General features: G+C 42.4%; 3 protein-coding genes across 5 annotated transcripts; 1 reads left to right on the top strand and 2 right to left on the bottom strand.

The window, feature by feature from the left end:
• Positions 1 to 1,195: 1,195 nt before the first annotated feature.
• Positions 1,196 to 9,513, bottom strand: b4galt7 (xylosylprotein beta 1,4-galactosyltransferase, polypeptide 7 (galactosyltransferase I)). Its single transcript, XM_004552042.3, has 6 exons — positions 8,985 to 9,513; positions 5,886 to 6,224; positions 4,197 to 4,422; positions 3,559 to 3,642; positions 3,082 to 3,186; positions 1,196 to 1,974 (listed from the first exon to the last, which is right to left on the bottom strand). Exons 1-6 carry the CDS (start codon positions 9,035 to 9,037, stop codon positions 1,819 to 1,821), a joined length of 963 nt encoding a protein of 320 aa, XP_004552099.3. The 5' UTR covers positions 9,038 to 9,513; the 3' UTR covers positions 1,196 to 1,818.
• A 1,791-nt stretch (positions 9,514 to 11,304) lies between these two features.
• On the bottom strand, positions 11,305 to 15,629 carry tmed9 (transmembrane p24 trafficking protein 9). Its single transcript, XM_004552043.5, has 5 exons — positions 15,441 to 15,629; positions 14,578 to 14,678; positions 13,839 to 13,964; positions 13,584 to 13,730; positions 11,305 to 12,711 (listed from the first exon to the last, which is right to left on the bottom strand). The coding sequence occupies exons 1-5, from the start codon at positions 15,592 to 15,594 to the stop codon at positions 12,562 to 12,564; spliced, it is 678 nt and encodes a 225-aa protein (XP_004552100.4). The 5' UTR covers positions 15,595 to 15,629; the 3' UTR covers positions 11,305 to 12,561.
• Positions 15,630 to 15,923: 294 nt separating this feature from the next.
• tmem216 (transmembrane protein 216) lies at positions 15,924 to 18,775 on the top strand. 3 transcript variants are annotated; one of them, XM_004552046.4, is made up of 6 exons: positions 15,924 to 16,065; positions 17,150 to 17,163; positions 17,250 to 17,343; positions 17,955 to 18,047; positions 18,341 to 18,542; positions 18,636 to 18,775. In XM_004552046.4, the coding sequence occupies exons 1-6, from the start codon at positions 16,056 to 16,058 to the stop codon at positions 18,649 to 18,651; spliced, it is 429 nt and encodes a 142-aa protein (XP_004552103.2). In that variant the 5' UTR covers positions 15,924 to 16,055; the 3' UTR covers positions 18,652 to 18,775. The 3 variants fall into 3 exon arrangements, with proteins under 3 accessions (XP_004552103.2, XP_004552102.2, XP_004552101.2); XM_004552044.3 differs by having other exon boundaries at positions 15,991 to 16,065; positions 17,150 to 17,197; positions 17,271 to 17,343; XM_004552045.3 differs by lacking the exon at positions 17,150 to 17,163 and having other exon boundaries at positions 15,990 to 16,065; positions 17,271 to 17,343.
• Positions 18,776 to 19,101: the final 326 nt, after the last annotated feature.

Consider the following 19,101-nt stretch of genomic DNA (forward strand, 5'->3'; position numbering starts at 1 on the left):
TGAGAATAAGAAAGAAAAGTATGTCTTTGTGCCCCTTTTCCCTGTTAATGCCCTATCGGCCCCCCTGGCTAAACTTTGCTAGATCCGCCCCTGCACAGTTACCAGCGTCAGCTACGTAGAAAAAGATCCTGGAGTAGAAAGTAATATTAAATACATTCTAATAACAGCTTATCAAGCTTAAACGTGCTGCTGTTGTTCAGCCGCTGGTTTCCTCTTTCTGGTGCAAAGTGGGCCAAAAGCAAACTAGAGACACGGACTCGCGACAGAAAAGCCGATCAGCTGATCGTTAAGCAGTTTCATGATTGAAGTAGCAGCAGGAGAGGCAGTCGCTCCATATATCGCTTGTTAAGCTTAACGCAGGAATGCTTTACATTCAGAGATGGACTTACACACTTGCTTTACTTCTCTCGGGATAACTTTGTCGGAGATGAAATGCTGGGTTGCTAGCGAAGCTCCAAATGCTATCCAGACCACCGACAGGTCCCCATGCCACAGCCGCTCTATCACGTGATGCATACTGCTCCGACGTGCTAACTTTCTGAGGTGAGTTACGGCGTGTTGCAAGTTTTGTGAGGTGCTTTCGTGATATTTAATGGATCGGATTACATTTTTTATTTTTCTCCGATATCCGATCCAGTAATTTAGGTCAGTATCGGACCGATACCGATACGTAATATCGGATCGGTCCATCTCTAATTTAAACCATAATGTAAGTATTGGATTTTGCAGGAACTGTTTGTTAGCTGCAGGTCAGAAATCCCTCGTAGACCTTTCCACTCCAGCAGGTTGGCTCTTATTTTCAAATCAGAGAACTGCAGCAAAAGCAGTTTTAAATCCAGTGAGCTAAACTGGAAATGATCAAAATTACAGAATAGTACTTAAGTAAATTTCCTTAATTTAACACTGCGGGCACTTCTGTGCTTGTACAGGATTTTTCCGGGAGCGTTGGTTTCTTACACCACCAAAAAGGCACCAAAGTTAATGACTCAATGTATCATTAATTCATTCATTTTTCAAAATAAAACAGTCAAAAAGAATAACACACACATCCCATTAAGATTTTTTGTTTTGTCCATTGGACACAAGTGCCGTAACCCGGAAGTGACTTTTACTGCTGAAAAAAAAAAGAAAAACAAAAGTTTACACTGTGAATATGACTGAGCGGTGGCTTAATACCAGCCAGAAGACAAATAGATGGGTTGAAACAGAAAGTTTATTTCTGAAATGTAAAATCAGCATACAGTGACCCTAACACTCCTACAAGCGTCCATTTTGACCAAAGTCTTCCCTAAAAAGAAAACAAAAAAATAAAATACATGAAGGAATGACTCAATTTCAGCAGGACAATAAAAACACTTTCACTTCACTGACTGATGAGTTTTTATTCCATCTTTACCTCCATCGTGGGTAAAAAGCTAAAAATCAGTCCTGTGACGCTCACAGGAGTAACGGACACTCGTGACGCCCGGAGAAGCGTGCGGCGCTCTCTGCATGTATTTGCACGGCCCCGAGCTGAGTCTAAAAGCTAAAAAACAGGCTGCAGGTCTGCGTTCACGCCGTGCCAGCAGGTACCAGGAAGAGCAGAAAAACACGAGTCCTGAACTGGATCTGTCTCCGTCCAGACTGCTGAGGTCAGAGGTCAAATGCCGACAAACCATCTTCGCATCGTTCATTATTAATTATTGTTACTAAAACAGCAGTTTTCATGTGGAGATGTACCTCAAAGAGTAAATTAAACATTTGTTTGGATGCTCCAGCTTCAGATTTATCCGTAAAAGAGTCAGAAACAGGAACCACTGTCCTCAAACCGGCTGCCCGCTATCCCAGAAGACACCAGGGCGTCTGGTTCTGGTCGCATTCCAGTTTGGTGTTGATGACAGTGCAGGGGGCGCCGCTGATGGTCAGCTCCTGTCGGGACTCCACCTCATAACGGAGGTTAGTCAGACCCCCCTCCGGATCCACCTTAAACTGCTCCTACAGGGAGAAGGAACAAGAAGAGGAGGAGGGGGAGGAGATTGTTTTGAGTTTAAAAAAGTCCAAAACCTCAGGTTTACAACAAAATCTAAAAAATTAACTTTGTCACAAATCACATAATTGCTCAGGTACACGAGACAGCAGTTGAGGGGTGCAGCAGTGACATGAAACGATCTGTGAACATGTTGGCGTTCGACAAGGGAGCACGAAGAGAACCGAGGAGGTGGCGGGATGTAAAAAGGAAGGCAAAAGGGGGCATGAAGCCTCCTGCATCACCTTCAACCACCTCCAGCTGCTTCTTCTACACACATGGAAGCTTCTCCGGCACGTTGACTACGCTCCTAACGTCTGCTGGAGCCACCTAAATCCTTAACTAGCCAATCAGCACGCATTAGTGTAATGCTAACATTTTATGGTTTTAGATTAAAATTACACTGCTGAAACATTTTTACGACAGCGTTTTCTGTCACCCTTCTCTCTTTCAGCTCCTCATTTTTTAGTCTTAGACTCTTTTAAAGGAGCTTTGCATGATTCACAGTTCAGAATAATCCTAATCCTTCTTTATCTGATATTTCTTTCAAGCTTCTGAGTCTGAAAAGTAGGTGGGAGGAGTTTAGGCTCCTGAGACGACCGTATTAGGGATATCCCCTCTCTGTAACATCATACAGACCCAACTGTTGAAAAAAAAAAACCAACAAAAAAAAAAAACGAGTAAACTGAGTGTAAGGAGCATCTGCAGTCTGAGCTTTTGGCTCTCGGGGGTTACCGTTCACACACTTAGCTCATTATTACAGACTTCATGTTTATTATAAACCTCCACCACGATGTGTGACAGGTACTAAGAAAAAGTACAACAGGTCCAGTTAAGTTATTGACTAAAATAAAGTCAAAGAGTATTTTTGTTTTCTGGAGTTCATCGCAGGGAATCAATGACCCGCAGCTGACAAGTCATGCAGACGAGTGAAGGTAAAGAGATGCGACTTTATCACTTTATAAGCTGACGTGAAATTATTTGATGAATTTTAGTTTCTGCTGCCTCGATGAAAACAAGCTGGATTTTTTAAAATCGCCCACTCGTGCTTTTCTGCAGCAGGTGGATTCTCGTACCTGCTTCTGAGCAGCGACTCGTTTCTGGTCCCTCTTCCTCCAGGCTGGGTCGTGGACGTGCAGGAAGGTTTTATATCCTGTGGTGATGCCGCTCGGTCTGAACAGCTGCAGAGAAAAAAAAACAGCAGGAGCCCGTAACAGTACACCCTCTGGACTTTCATCACAAAGATTCACTTTGATGTATTACAAGTTGTATTCCCGAGTTCACCACAGCCATGCCCTTTAACAAGAACTTGCTTCCTCACACATCATCATCGTCAGACTACAGTAAAACCGCCTGGAAATGGCAAAATCACAACAAAAAGCACCTCTTAAATTCAAATTGGTGGAACTTCCTGTTGGATCCAACAGGAAGCCTTTTTGCAACATCTGTGAACTTCTTTTTTTAAAAACAATGATGAACGCCATGTGGCGGATATGAGGACCAGGCTGTTTGTTGTCTTTTTGTTCCGGCGGTTTTCTTTTTGGTTTTGTTACCTGTAACTCTGCTTTTCTCAACCGTCTGTAGAACTCGTCGTCCTCTCTGCCCCAACCCCAGAACCGGTTTGACATCCCGTTACACTGCAGGGAAACACAGGGGGGTAAAAGTTCATGTTCTGCATCAGAGCCAAAGAATTAGCTTCATTTAAAATTTGAAAGCTGCAGAGCAACAATAAAAACACCATCGATGATGTTATTTTAAACTACAGAACATAAATCTGCTGATATAACCATAGCCAAGATCACAGACAGTTAAATGACTCCACCTGGTGGACAATTTGAGTAACTGCACCCCCCACTCTGGTCTATCCATCCACTGCCGCTTATACTTTTCAGGGTCTATATCCATCCATCCATCCATCCATCTATGCACAAATCTTTTTAACCTCACAGGGACAAAATGTATTCCCTCCTCAGATTTCCCCCAATGCAAAGAGCAGTAAAGAGAGACGTTCAGCAGAGGTATCTCATATAGCTCAATGCTCTGACACTTATATTGGCTTTATTGTCTTAAACAATACTAAAATGCAGGTCAGTGTCTCTCCAGACACTCTTCTTAATGTGCCACAGTGACCCTCGCAGCCCTGGGAGATCCTTTGAAAATGTGTGAAAGCCGGCGTGGCGAGGCTCAGTACCATGTGGTAATGCTTCTTGGTAAGCAGCAGGATTCCTCCTACGTAGGTTTTGTAATGGTAGAGGGGGTGGAGCTCTGGCGAGGCCACGTGGAACGGCCCTTTCTCTGGGAAGCCGTAATCTAGAGCGTCGTTCAGGGGCAGCAGGTCCACATCGTGCATGGCCAGGTAGTCTGTGTCGTTACCGCTCTCCGTGTAGCCCACGTTGATCAGAGATGCCCGATTAAATCTGAAAGAACAGGTAAGAAATCCACATTATCGTAATTTCTCTGTTTGTTGCAATGACAAGTTTTAAATTATCCTTCTATTTAAAATCTCTGCCTGAGCAGGAAAATTCTCTTTGTTTTTTGTTTTTCCTAAATGTGGCGTCCCAAATGGATCCATTTTAGGTCCTTTTATTTTCACCATCGTTAACCCTCGGCTCCAGGTCTTTCACAAAAACAACTTGAATTCTAACTTTTTATGCAGTCGATACTCCATTTTATCTACCAGCTGCTAGACCTGCAAACCTCTGATATCGGTCAGATGAACTCTGACCCTTGATGATGAAACCTTTTTTTCAACAAAATGACAACAAAACTGGAGTTAATCAGCGTTTAAACCAGCACAGCTGTCGAGGTGGACTTCTTTACATCCTTTAACCACAAACACCCACCTGGTGACATCATACATGAACATCCAGCTGCACTGCAGGCCACAGAGGTAACGCAGAGCGACAGAGCACAGGTAAATACATACAGGTAAGCTAAAGGAAGGTGAGACAACCCACTCTTGTTTCAGAGTGTGAAAAAAAATGTGCTCAGCGAAACGCTGACAATATTCGACCCGATCTGGAACAAACAGGCGACCATTCGCTTTAACAACATGCTGGATTGAAGCGGATGATCATGTGACCCACCAAGCTCCAAGCTCTCGTCCTAAAGATCTGCTACCTACTGCTGAAGGGTGTCTTCAGGACATGTGTGTAAATTATCAGTAAATGACAACAGAGTACACACACACACACACACACACACACACACACACACACACACACACACACACACACACACACACACACACACACACCATTTCCTATTAATTACTTGGCTGTTTGTTGTCATCATAGTTACTTCTGAACGTTAAAGTTTGAATGTTTTAGAAATTATTACAAATGTAAAACTAGTTTTAAGTAACTGTCTCCTCACTTCTTATTATTTAATAATCCATCTGTACGTGAACAGATTAAAGTGGGATGTAAAAACTGCTTTTAGCCACTGTGCCAAGTTAGCTGAGCCAATGACGTCACTGCTCTATAACATGTTGAGAACTAATGTGTTAACAAAGCTGAAACCATCGTCTCCTCTGAGATTTAACTGATCACAGGAAGTGATATTTATTAAAAAGATGATAAACAGTCATTTGCATTGCAGTTTCCTGTCACTACATTCACTACATTACAAAGTACAGATTATAGCAGCGTGGCTAAAACCTTCGGGTGTTGACTTTCTCTAACTGAATGTATGTTTCATCTTTCTGACTTAAACAATCACACAGATCCAGAAATATTTCTCATTTCCCACATTTTCCCATCTCTGTAAATGCAGCATTTTCTTGAAAAGTGGCCATCAAAGTGAGCAACAGCAAACCGGTTCTGATCCCTGGGCCACCTGTTTGACATATTTTCTTCTGTGGTTGGAGAGGATGCCTCACCTGTAGTGATCCACCTGGTTGATGATGAGGATCTTGTGGCGGATCTTATTCTTGTTGAGGAACGCATGAATGAAGGGAACGAACACCAGTAGCTCCTCAAAGCGCTCTCTGAAGGGAACTACGATGGCCAGTTTGTGAGGCCCCCAAGACGGGTCGTCCACCACGGACGCCTGACCGCTGGCCGGGCAGGGTGGCGCCGGCTGTTGGGGCATGCATCGTTCTCCGTGCGTCGCAGACATGTCGCCTGAACAGCTGAGCTGCAGCCAGAGCAGAGAGACGAGGACCAGCACCATGCACAGCCCGAACAGCTTGTAGACGGTGCATTTACCGGACAGGTACCTGATGCACAGAAGAAGTGGAGTGGTCAGAGATTGGCTGGGTTCAGATTAAGGCTCATTTACAGGTGCAAAGAAATGATTTCACTTTATTTAACAACATAAAATTGCAACTCTGGAAACCACTGACTCAGGCCTCGACATGAGCTGTTAAACACGTCTGAAAAGGTTTTAAAACCTGAGAATCCTACTGCCTGTGGTCAGTGAACACAACAAACCAGTACACTGATATTAGAGGGCGAACACATGAAATGACCAGCAGCATCCCAGCAGGGGCGTGGCTACCAGCGACTGTAGAAAGTCAATGATTTTAGGTGATGAAATAAAGCGACCACTGGTGGCACAAAGTAGGAGGCCAAGTGACAACCAGGCAGAGCGAAGGACACCGCTGACTGAGATGACTGTGCAGTGTCAGAGGGTTACCTAGGCAACTGTAGTCAGAAAAGTCCACAAGCAACAAACCATCACCAGGTGATGAACATTGAGCTAATCTATTATTGTTTATTTTGTCATGCACTCTTCACATTTCCTCGCGGACAATTTCTGAAGCCTCAGCGTTGGCGTTTTTCATCGCCACCATCTTGTTTTCTTGAAGTGACCATATTTGGAGGAATGGGTGGAGTCATGAAGTAATGCTAGAATTCAGCCTTGTTCACTAATCTGTGTGTAGAAATGTTTTTTGACCCTGCAGCACACGCTACATTCCTGCGGGACTCGTTTAAGTAAACCGGTTTACCTCCAGGGACCTCGAGGAGGAAGCTAAGAAATTAAATCACTGAGGCAACAAAAACAAGAAGAAAAGAAAAAGAAGAAACTGAAGTGAAAGTAAATTTAAAATGTTTTCTTTGGGTTTATTTGATCCTGTTCTGTTTTTGGCCCTGATGGTTTGAATCCCACCCTCTATTACTTCCCGTCTGTGGTGATATCAGCATTTTCTTGCTGTTACATCATGTCTGTGTGCTCACATCGATATCAGCGCTCCAACAAAACACTTTATACTTCCCCTTTCATCTAAAGTTTATATCTTCTGTTGGTGAAAACGTTCCTGTCTTTGTGCTTCTTTCTTAAATATAAAAATAAAGTTACTGTTACTACTGTCACCACTTTTCACAGCTCTCTGGGCTCAGTAAAGACTACCATGCCACACCCAAATATCTCTGAATCTGTTAGTCTGAAAGAAATTGGCTTTATTTAAGGTACTGAAAATGTGTTAACACTGCAGAAAAGCACCCGATTTTCTGTTTCAGACCTGAATGCACACATGCTGCACTTTTTGTTTCGAAGAACATTTCTTTAAATCACGATTAGTCGACAAGCTGCTGAACATAAAAGCTGTGACTCAAATATTCAAAGCATGCAGAGAAATCAGTAAAACGAAGAAACAAGGAGGCAACAGCATGAGTTCCCAAACTGTGTCTCAAGCAGAAAACTCACCATGCTGCTGTGCATGTTGACACTCTAGGGTGGCAACTTTGGACATTTTTACAGTGAATCGGACAAAAACAGTTAACATGCTTCACCAATGCATGGGGAATTTCCTTAAAGATAACCTGGTGTGATGCAAAAGTCATTAATGGAGAAGAAAAGTGCAAAGACTTAAAGCTGCTGTGACAAATCTGTCGCCATAAAGGAGATGATGATGATGATGATTTGGGTTGAGTCCTGAGGGGCAGCCTCTTAAATGATTTTGTGAATACTAAAATGAACACAGAGGAAATCTCCTTATTCCTTAGTCTTAATTTTAATTCTGACCAATCTCTGATGGATGTGTTTACCCTCTAAAAGACAAAGAGTCAAAAAGTCCACCACCTCTGTCCTACGCTCTCCATACAATAATAATGAAAACTAATCCGAAAATTTGAAAACTAGAGTAACTCTGGGCTACAAATTAAGTTTAAGATGTGAGGATGACAAACTGGGGAAAGATAAAGGAAGAAAGACTCCCTGACAGAATCACTTTAAGCACCTCTGGATGTCCCTGAACCACAGTTTGGGAACCGCTGGTGGAAACAACAAGGCTGAAGTTTTACTCACTTCTCCTGCTGCCCGGGAGCTTTAGATGGATCACTTCTTCAAAGCCGAGAAAGAATATTAATGAGGTTTCTGGTGATTTCCCATCACTTCTTTTACATTTAATTTTAATACCACACAAACAAGCTAAAGACATTTTTCAAAGAAGAAATTTAAAATCAATGAATTCACATGAGTTCCTCCCTTCAGTGTAACAGTAACACCCAGAAATAAAACCCATAAAGCAGGCTGTTAAACTGAAAGAGCCACGTTTGTTTGTTTTTTTTATAAAAAACAAAACCAACAACATTTTTTTTAAACAGCATGACTTTTATTGAGGCATTTCCCCCTGCATATGTCCCCATTTTTACTGGAAAGTTGGCGGTCTTTTCTCTTGTCAATTTGCCAGTTTTCCCCCGTAAATGTGCTGTATTTTCTGCTGTATATTTTTTTACGAGTAAATCTGACATTTGTTGAAAAAAATTATTTATCTTTTCTTGAATATATGCAATTTGTTTCCGTATGGGCAAGGTTTCCTTGTAAATTTGACAGTTTCTCTAGTTTTCCCTCTGAAATCTGTTCTTCTGTATAGTTACTTTTTACGGCTTAGATTATTTCAGTGATTTTAACCTCTCTGTGATATATTTGAACCTTCAGTGAGTCTGATATTCGGCTGTAGCAAACTTACTGAAACTAAATCAAAGCATGAAAATAAGAAAGAGAAGGAAAAACAAACTTCATGCTCTCCTCTCACCTCCTGTCCTCTTTGAAGTAGAGCACGGGTTTCCTCCTGGATGAATACATCATGTTGCCGGACTCGCTGTAAAGTCGGACCAGCTTCTCTCCTCTCCTTCTTGTTGTTATAAATTATAGCTTGGTTATTTCAGGCTTTTCTCCTCCATCTTTCCTCATTTGTAAGTGTTGACGGAAACCAGACTGTGCTCCATGCCGGCCCTCGGCTCTGTGCCCCGGTCTGCTGCCGCCGTACAGCTGCTTAACATCTGCTCAGATTTAAATCCTCCTCCGGTCTGTTAGCTTCCGCAGCTAACTGTACACGTAGCATCAGCGGTTCGCTCACATCGCCGCTCCGGGTCCAAACTCAGCTCCTCCCGGCTATAACCTGGGCTTTATCGACGGTCACCGAGCCTATGCGAGTGTTTGCTAAATTTTTATTTCTGTTAAAACAAAAATGTAACACGACAGGCTCCGATTGGAAGCATATTTCAGCGTTTTTACCCGCTGAAAGTACACCAAGCTGACTGTACAACCTCTATACGAGTCCGATGGGGAACAGCGGCGAGTATAAGCAAAGGTTCCTATGGTTTTTGTCTCATTAAAGGAGCAGCACATCCGCAGGGAGACCTGCTGTGAGTTTAGTGACTGAACAAAAACATATCCCTGTTTTACTGCCACCTGTGCCACAGATTATTAATATTGCTGTTGTTAACACAGAATATGACACGCTGTTTTGCTGTAAAGTAACAACAGATGTTCTTCAGATGTTTCAATCCTGTTGGACAAACCTGCACAGATGTTAACCTGTTATTTTTATGAGAGCAGTTCTCATTCAGTACCAAAGATTTCAGTTTAACCGCACATCTATAACACAAATGATCCTTTACCCTACTTAGTGCTCTGTTAGTTTTAAGAACACCTGAATCCTGAAAAAGTAAGTAACAGGTCACCTGCAGTCCCACCAGGAGATGATCCGTGGATGAGGCCGACATCCGTTGCATATGCAAACATCTGGATGCACCACCTCTTTGTGTGGGGCAATGTTGGAGGTGGACCAGCATGTCGATCTGACATTGATGACATCAGAGCAGCTCACCTGCTCCTTCCTCTTGGTGTCACTGTAGCACCTGGACACTGAGGACACGCCTCCACCTTCACCTCTGTTGACAAAACAGCGGCTAACTTGTTTTTGTTCCTCTTGAGAATGAGATGCATCATCACTGGTGACGAAGTGCCACGTACAGTGAGGAGCCGCTTTCTTCTCCATCTCTTCGGTGGACTTCAGAGGAGCCTTGTTTACTCGCCTGTCTGTGTCCGTGTACCTGTAGCTCTTATATGTGCTGATGGGGGGGACACTGCAGTTGAGTGTCACTCTGGTACAGCAGCAAGTCAAGAATGAAGCCATCCTCAGAAACCCCAATTTGTCAGGTCTGTTCTGGATGTGCTGCCTCAGCTGTTTGCAGACAACCAAAACCTCATCAGCCCAAACCTCTGATGAAGAGGCTCATCTTCAACTTCTTGATTTATTAAATCAATTTTAACAGTAATACAGCAAAGAATGCAAATAAATATAGATTAAAATTCACAAAAATCACATATTCTGGTTATAGCTTAAAATGTCTTTAACAGTTTCCCCCTGCATAAGTCTAATCTCTGGACCGGACTGTATAACATCAGCAAGATCCTGTGTACGGTTTAATTCTACTGTTGGGTTAGGTGTTAAAAAAAAAAAAAAGGAAGAAAAAGAAACTCAGTGTAAAGCATCAGATGTCTAAAAACAGACATTATTCTTGTTGTTGTTTTCATTTCAACAACTTTTCAGTAACATAACGAAGAAAGAAAAACTTATAAAGACCTTCAGGAAGCCCGGAGATGTGCTGAAAAACAAAGCTTGGCTCTTTGGATGGAAAACAAAGAAATGCGGGGCGGCTCAAAACTTGTGCACAGTACTGAAACACACTGATCCTTTTTCTGTTTTCATTTAAGCTGTTTGAGATGTTTAATACCGTATTTTGTTAATAGCAGCAGCTTTGATCTTATTTTATTTCCACCATCGTTTTTAATTCCAATCAGAATCTCAAATTTATTCTCAAGTACAAACGCATCAAATCAGAATTTAAGCAGAAAATTTGCTTCAACACAAAAGTTTTTATTCTCCACCAACAAAGAAATCCCTGATCACTTTAATTAAAGCAGTAGATTTTATATTAAATACTTGAAAATGTTTGGATTAAACGTCCCAAATATACAATAACACTTCCGAGTTTTACACCTTAGATGGTGATTCTTGAAGGTTTATAACAGCAGTTTAAATTTGACTTCATCAACCACACAAACACTTTGATTTGTTTTAATTTTATTATATTTTGCAGTCACAATACTCAGGTTTCTTTTAAAATATCTTTGCCCTTAAAAGAAAACAATTACTGTGTATAAAAACTCTTTTGTGACTTTATGAGCTGTGTTTTGGCGGGAATATTACAAGAATGTCATTTAACCACGCCATCCTTCAAACCAACTGAACTTTATTCTGAGTGCAATCACAGAGTTTCACATGGACGCTAAATAATAAAAAGCCCCTCTCCCGACCCCAAAATATTTCACCATCTGATTTAAAGCCCGCCTACAGGAACATTTCTAAAAAATGAAAACACGACCATCCATCCTTTATTGTTAAAAAGAAACTAAATCTCATCTGAAAACAGAAAAAATTTGAACTGAGATCAGCGACCATCACCCTGAACGGTCGACCAAAGATATCACATTTCCTTGAAAATCGTCTTAAGCCTCGAACGAGCCCCTGAACTGAAGTAGCTCCAGGAGTCTTTCAGTAAATCAGTTCTGCGACTGATTACAGTGAGCAAAGCCTGCTTCAGATGTTCTCAAAAGCAGCAGACTCGAAACACAGAGGACAGCTGCAGCGACGCCGACCGGCACAAAAAACGCGTACAAACATCCAGAACCTGAAAGTAATGTGATGAAGTGAAACATCGAAACAACTCTGTGTTTCAGTAAAATAAAATAAGACCGTTTCAGATCTTTAATAACGTGAGCGGCAGCGTTAAAATCATGCCCCACTTTTAGTCAGCGTTGCAAAAAAGAGAAACCTTTCCCGTCCCTGGTAACGAGTATGCAAACGCCGAGATCACACGTCGTCTCAGTAACCATCAGATCTGTGGATTAATGAATGAATCTGGATGATCATTTCTGAGCTCAGATCACACGTATACGTGACTATCATGTCCCGCAGACTTGCATCGCTATAGGCCAGTAACACATGCTGCGAGCGAGGGGGAGAAAATCTAAAACTGCTCCGCCGCCGGGCGCTGTAATAAATATGGAGGAGAGGGTGGGTCACACATTCCCTGATTGGTCAGGTTAAACGCTCGTCACGATCACGGCTGGTGACGAAAACAGTAACAACAAAAATCTTAAACATGTTTTTCAAGCCAAATCCTGCAGCTGGGTCTTTTCTGCCGCCCGCCACTAAGTACTGCATCCATCAGTAGACACCACACACACACTCACACTCACACACACGCACGCACGCACGCACATACACACACACGCATGCACGCACACCCTCTGACTCCAGATTACACCAGCTTCTTGGCCTCGAAGAAGCTCTTCAGGTGTCTCATCTGCCAGATACCGATGGCCACCAGGATCAGGGTCTGGACGATGGACCACCAGAGGACCCGCTGGTTGGTGCTCTCGCTGGTCTGACGGAAACGCTCCTCACGATACTGAGGGAAAAACAGACGGCAGGGGGCGCCCGTTAAACCTTAACCTTTGTTAAACCTTTGTTTTTGTTTCTAATGTCTCTGTAAAGCACTTTGAATCACCTTGTTGTTGAATTGTGCTATACAAATAAATTTGCCTTGCCTTGCCTTAACGCTGTCATTTTTGACAGCTATGACAATACACAGTGTCTGAACATTTACAGTTGCAAAAAAAAAAAAAAAAACTAAACGTTTAAACATAAACCTTATATTTGAACTAGGGCTGCCAAAAACGATTATTTTGATAGTCGACTAGTCACCGATTATTTTTGCGATTAGTCGACTAATCAGATCATCATCCATTGGACGTAAAACGTACAACTTATTGCACCAGCACGCATCTGCTCTTATATAACTATCATTAACTTCCAGCTTTAAGTGTTTAAGGTATGTGCTAACTAAAAATAAAGACAAGATGATTTAATCTCAGCCAAACCGATTTACTCAGGAACAAATAAAATACTGAAAGCCCTAATTTGAATGAAATAAATGTAGACTCCACTGACAGAAACAGAAAATGGGTTCCTGCTTTTCTACTTTGGTGACTTTTTGTGCTTTAAGTCATAATAAATTTAATGACCAGCTGAGGCAGGAATACATCAGGAGGTAAAACATCTGTTTTAATGAATGGAGTCTGGTGGAGAGTACAGGCTTCATGTTGTCAGGAAACTGGTGCTGACAGCCGGCAAAGTGGTAAAAATGTTCTGTTAAACTGATTTTTTTGGGGCGTGTACATAAAATCAAAGAGCCTGAGAGACGAGCAGCTCTGATTCATGTTCAGGGTCTTCATGCGTTTCTGACAAAAACAAAAAAGCGCCAAGGCGTTTCTGACTGACCCGCTGGTAGTTCTGCTCCTTCTGGATCTGGTCCACCTGCTCCACCAGCTGTCGGACTCTCAGCTGCAGCTCCGTCAGTTTGTCCTTGGCAGCGATCTCAGCGTAGTTGTTGGCGTGTTCGCCCACCTGGATGTCCAGGTGAACGCGCTGCAACACATCACAAAAATCACAAACCGCGGTTATGAACATCACGGATCAGAACAGAAAGGAATAAACTGCTGAAGCTCTCGTTTGTATGTCTGAGCGTCTCCTCACCAGCATGCCGCCGGCAAACAGCGAGAACTTGGAGGAGTTGGAGTGAAGGCAGATCTGATGTTCTCCAGGTGTGTGCGACGTGAAGGTGAAGCGTCCTTCTGAGCCGTACTGTCGAGACAGAATCACCTGCAGGGAAAAAACAAAACATCTTCCACATCAAGCAGAAGTCTCAGCATTTGTACTGTAACTCCTGAGAGCTGAAAGCTGCAGACTGCTCTGAAAACTCAGTTTATTACACTTTTTTCCTTCTCCTGCATCGCTGTAATCTCGCAAAGCAAGGAAGCCCCACCCACCTGTTGCTCAAAGCTTTGGCAGCCAATCAGAACAAGTTGGCTTAAAGGCAGAGGAGCTAATACATGTTGATTCAGAGTATGAGCTGAAGGAGGAACATTTTAAACTGAACTACTGTGAATCCTGCCGAGCTCCTCGAGCACAGTCCAGGCGTAAAAATACTGCACATATCAAAATATATAAGCTACTCTGAGCTGATCCCCACAGAGGATGGATCCACACGTTTGATTTATTTTGTTCCAGGTACCCTTGCTGACGAAATCCCCCCATTTATCCGGGCTTGGGACTGACACGGAGCTTGTGACTTCCTGAGTCTGGGTTTTTGTCTCCTCCTGGTCTTCATCTGAGGACCTTTCACATATGAGGCATATGTGGCTGTACAGTTGAGCGTTAACCACGACAGCATGACGCCACATAGACTCTTTAAGTACATGAACTTTATGCTCACCTTGTCATCAGGATCTTTGACTTCCACAAACATGCCAAGACCCTGAGTGGCCGGCAGGTACTCCTCCCTTTGCTTATCATACAGCTGAGTCCGATAGTTACCTGCACAGACACACGGCTTGATTAGTGAGCAGTTTGAATGAATATGGTTTGGACCTGAAACCAACATCAGTTTATCAACTTCCAGTTGAATATGTCGACTTTTTTCTTTATGTTTTAAACTTTATGTTTCAGTAAATGCAACAGCAACAGAATTTTCTTTGTTTTCTTTAGAAAACTCCTTCACTATCACAATCTGAAGTTAACTCTCAGTTCACTGCTTTACTTTATCTGCAGATGCATTAGTAAAGGAGGTGCACCTGAAATGATTCCGAATTAACCTTTAACCTGATGAAAATTGTGCAGATTAAGATGCTGAAAGAAAAGCTTTTTTGAACGGACAGATTTCCTGCCGGCTGATGGTGTGTACCATGTGGTAGTTTCTCTCATTCAAACAGAGGAGGGCTGATTAACTTTGAGATAAACTTGCCTTTAATATAACCTGGATTAAATTATAGAGGAGGATTCAACGGACCAAAGGATCCACTTTAAACTTAGTGTTGATGGATTATTATTTCAACAGCTTTCTTTAATGGAAAAATACCTTTATGAAAACTTTAATCACACTTTAAAGTTTCGATTTTTTCCCCTTCCTATAAAAATAAATCATGCTATCGTGAACTATTATTTAGAATATTTATTTTAATTAAGTTTAATTTCTTTCGAAAAAGTACACACACATTTGAAGACACGACACACTAAACTTTAGCTGCTCGGCTAACTAGCTGCTAGCATTATCCTACAGATCCCCCACCCCCCTCTCACCGATAATCATGGTCTCGTCCGGAATCTCCTCGATGAAGCATTTCTTCTCGGTCTCTCCGATGTGAAAGTACAGCGCGGAGACGAAGCTGCACAAAACGTTCAGGAGTAAAACTGAAAACAGACACGGCTGCATCCTGATCCGGAGCGACGCCATCTTCCTGCCGGGACACACGGAACTCAAACTGAGCATGCGCCTGTCACAGCAGTGCCACGTAAACCCTTGCGGCACTCTGGCCAATCGGCTAACCGCAGGAGGGTACTGGGTGTCGTAGTTCTAAACGCTCTGGGCTTCTAAAATGAATGATAAATAATGTTATCATGATTAATCTTTTATTTTTAGGTTTTGTACTTAAAAAAATAATCAAAATGTGCCTTTACGAAACATTGTTTAAATATATAATATATATTTATTGATTTAATTTAGCAAAGGAAAACAAATATTTCATTTCATGAGTAAAACTGGGTTGTTATACCTGTTATTATTATTTTGCATTACTGTTAGACCAAAATAATCTTGTGGTCTTTTACTGTGAAAGACCAAAGCGGGAAAAAGCCTTTTTCACACATGCGTAGAACAAATCAAACGGTATCCACGGCAACAGGGCCGAAGCGGACATGGCGCCCGGTGAGTGTGAGGTTTTTGTTGTTGATAAATCGGTGATGGTGCAGGGTTAAAGTGTGAAATATTTCATAGGTTAAAGTCAGTGGAGAATTTACAGGAGAGTGTACTGGTCGAATAAAACGGCATATGGTTATTTATTTTTGAGCAGGCTGAGCGTGGTCAGCGCAGCAAACACGTCAGGTTTCTGTCAGTTCATCAAACCTCAGCAGAGTCAGAGACGCTAACGTTACTAATAAAGAACCGCAGCACATGTTTTTACACAGAAATAGCAGCTGTGGTTCCTTATTTAGTCTCTTCAGTTCAGTTAGCCACATGGAAAACACTGAAAAAAGGATACTAAAGCCTAAAAAACAACACAAAATAACACATTAAACGGTAAGTTTAAAAATGTCAGGATGCAAAATGACTTTTGAAAGACTCCACAGATCTCAGACACTCAGAGCCTGACAACATGACCACCTGAAGCTACTGGCAGTGCATGGATGTTAAAATTCACAGATGTACGTAGGCTCCGGTCCCTGCAAAGCTCTAAAAGTCAAAACCATACTCTTAAAGTGATATGATATGATATACCTTTATTAGTCCCACAAGGGGAAGTGCACTCTGAAGCAGCTGAATCAGCAGTGACTCAGTCTGAACCCTCACAGTGGCACTGTGAATGACCTGCAGACGTTCTCGCGGAGCTTTGTTAAGACAAGAGAACAAAGAAATTTGAAAATTGCAATAATTCGGAAGTGATGACATAGATGCATGAACGACAATCCTCAGTTCAGACATCCTGGACCTCAAAGCTGCTTTATAAAGAATAGAATAATACAAGAATATAAATAAATTACTAAATGCAGTAAAAGTAATCACAGACATTAGAAATGTCAAAGATATGACAAAAGAGACAGAAGAAAGAAAGCACACCTGCAAATCTGTGTGTACAACAAAATCACTTAAATAAATATTTAAATATTTTATATCATTAATAATATTATCAAGATCACCAATACAATCAGCAGGTTAATCAATAATCTGATCTGTCCTGTTTGTGGTCTGTAACTCACTCCTCTGCTTCTTGTTTCCACTTTTTTTCCTGCAGAGAGCCAACCAATCGTATCCTTCACCTGACTCTAACGCAGAGCTGCAGGTCATGTGACTTTGTGTCTGCTGTTGTTTCTCCTTGACCTCCTCTTCATTAGCTCTCGTCCGCTCCTCTGCAGGTGCTGTTCTACCTGAACAGCTGGTACTTTGCTGCCTTCTACCTGGCCGAGGTCCTCATGTTCATCTATAAAGGTGTGTGAGAGCATCCTCCTCTACCTCCTCTTTCTCCTGCAGCGCAGAACTCAGAGACAGAGTTTGAGAAATGGTGCCGTTCACACAGACGATTACATAAGACAGAGAATTAGGTTTTTTGACCGACCGCTGTGAGCTCGAGCTGAACTGGGACTGAGTTTGAGGTGCACTTGATTTACCGTCGAAGCTTCCAAGCTCAGAAAGTGCACAGTTGTAGCCCGGCGTGTAATAAACCACGAAATCTGGGTCCTTCAGGAGGTCTGCTGATGTACGCCTAACCCACAAAAGTCTGAACTCAGTCCAAAGTGCTTTTATTTTTTAAGATCGAGACACATTTAACTTAAGATTTTATTTTTACATTAAAAAAAGCTTAATATCCTGCTTTTGTTCAGCTGCAGCCTGAAACTCACTTTGTTAAGAAGTCATACGTGGGTCCACTGTAGCTGTGGAACTTTATCTAAACAGGTTAATTCCAATTAACAGCCTCCACAGTTTAAACCGGAGGAGAGGATTATGATGGTGATGAAGATGATGGTGTTTGTTAGATGGAGAGGCTGATGATGATGGGGTCATATTGATGTTGATGGCGTTCTGATGTCTGCTCTCTGCAGGAGTTTTGTTGCCGTACCCGTCAGATAACCTGGTTCTGGACGTCGTGTTGCTGCTGCTTTTCCTCGCTCTTGAGATTCTGCGGATCTTTTATGGTGAGCAAAGTCACGTCTCATTTTGAATAAATCTTTATTCATAACAGGAACGGTCTTTCATGTCCTTTAAGAAGTCAGATAAGATGATTTTTATCTGTCTTGAGTTCATGCTCTGCTGCTCCTACCATCTCCTACTTAATTCAATTCAATTTTATTTATATAGCGCCAAATCACAACAACAGTCGCCTCAGACATTTATGTGTCTGACAACAAAGTGCTTCACAAGAACATGTCGTACACACACACACAACATGCACGTCACAAACTGAGTGTCAAACTGCGTCTCCATCCAGGCTGGAAGGGAAACCTGTGCGAGCGCTCTCTGGCTTCCTGTGTGTCGCTCTTTGTCCTGCTTCCCTGCACCGCGCTCGCCGTGTACTACCTTCTGCTGCAGACCTTCATCCTGCGCCTCGAGTTCCTGCTCAACGCCGTGCTGCTCTGCTTCTACGGCCTCGAGTTCCTGCTCGGGCTCATCTCCATATCTGCCTTCTCCAGGTGACGGCGTCCTCGTGTGAGCTTTTTGGGTCGGTACAAATCTTAGTCGTTTCTTTAAATACTAAAGTTCATACTTTACGTCTTCTTCCGCAGGGCCAAAGTGTACTGAGGAGCAAACGCCACAGGATGAGTCAGCAGAGGTTTCTGTAAATATCTGCCATGTTTGATCAAGTTTTTTACCTTCATGAAACTGTTTCTGTAAATAAACTTTCTGATTTCTACGTCACAATTAATTCATCTCCAGTGTTTCCTTTTAAAAGTTTTTCAATCAGAATGAAGTTTAAACTGAAGGTCGGCTCCTTATATCTTTTATATACAGACTATAAACTATTAGCCTTTACAACAAAGGTGTAGTTAGCCAGCTGGTGTCTTCATCACGCTCCACCGACACACCGATCCTCTGGTCCTTGTGATCCCTCTGGATCTCCCGCACCACCTCCGCAGCTCCCGGTGGCCGCGTGGATGTCCGCATGAACTGTCTGCAACAGGAAGTCGAAGCATTGCTCAGCTTCTTACTGAGATGCTCATGAATGTGTTAAGTAAAACACGCCATCTGGGC

The sequence above is a fragment of the Maylandia zebra genome, linkage group LG2 (assembly GCF_041146795.1).
Source record: "Maylandia zebra isolate NMK-2024a linkage group LG2, Mzebra_GT3a, whole genome shotgun sequence".
NCBI lineage: Eukaryota > Metazoa > Chordata > Actinopteri > Cichliformes > Cichlidae > Maylandia > Maylandia zebra.

What these genes read in the sequence shown, in the direction of transcription:
- b4galt7 (XM_004552042.3), bottom strand. Translation starts at nt 9,037, where the DNA reads ATGATGTATTCATCCAGGAGGAAACCCGTGCTCTACTTCAAAGAGGAC. An exon ending in AACCAGGTGGATCACTACAG is followed by an intron (nt 4,423 to 5,885) that starts GTGAGGCATCCT and finishes CTGTTCTTTCAG; the next exon opens with ATTTAATCGGGCATCTCTGA. An exon ending in GAGTCGCTGCTCAGAAGCAG is followed by an intron (nt 1,975 to 3,081) that starts GTACGAGAATCC and finishes TTCTCCCTGTAG; the next exon opens with GAGCAGTTTAAGGTGGATCC.
- tmed9 (XM_004552043.5), bottom strand. Translation starts at nt 15,594, where the DNA reads ATGGCGTCGCTCCGGATCAGGATGCAGCCGTGTCTGTTTTCAGTTTTA. An exon ending in TCAAAGATCCTGATGACAAG is followed by an intron (nt 13,965 to 14,577) that starts GTGAGCATAAAG and finishes TTTTCCCTGCAG; the next exon opens with GTGATTCTGTCTCGACAGTA. An exon ending in TGTTTGCCGGCGGCATGCTG is followed by an intron (nt 13,731 to 13,838) that starts GTGAGGAGACGC and finishes GATGTGTTGCAG; the next exon opens with CGCGTTCACCTGGACATCCA.
- tmem216 (XM_004552044.3), top strand. Translation starts at nt 16,006, where the DNA reads ATGCGTAGAACAAATCAAACGGTATCCACGGCAACAGGGCCGAAGCGG. An exon ending in CCTCATGTTCATCTATAAAG is followed by an intron (nt 17,344 to 17,954) that starts GTGTGTGAGAGC and finishes TGCTCTCTGCAG; the next exon opens with GAGTTTTGTTGCCGTACCCG. An exon ending in GATTCTGCGGATCTTTTATG is followed by an intron (nt 18,048 to 18,340) that starts GTGAGCAAAGTC and finishes GTCTCCATCCAG; the next exon opens with GCTGGAAGGGAAACCTGTGC.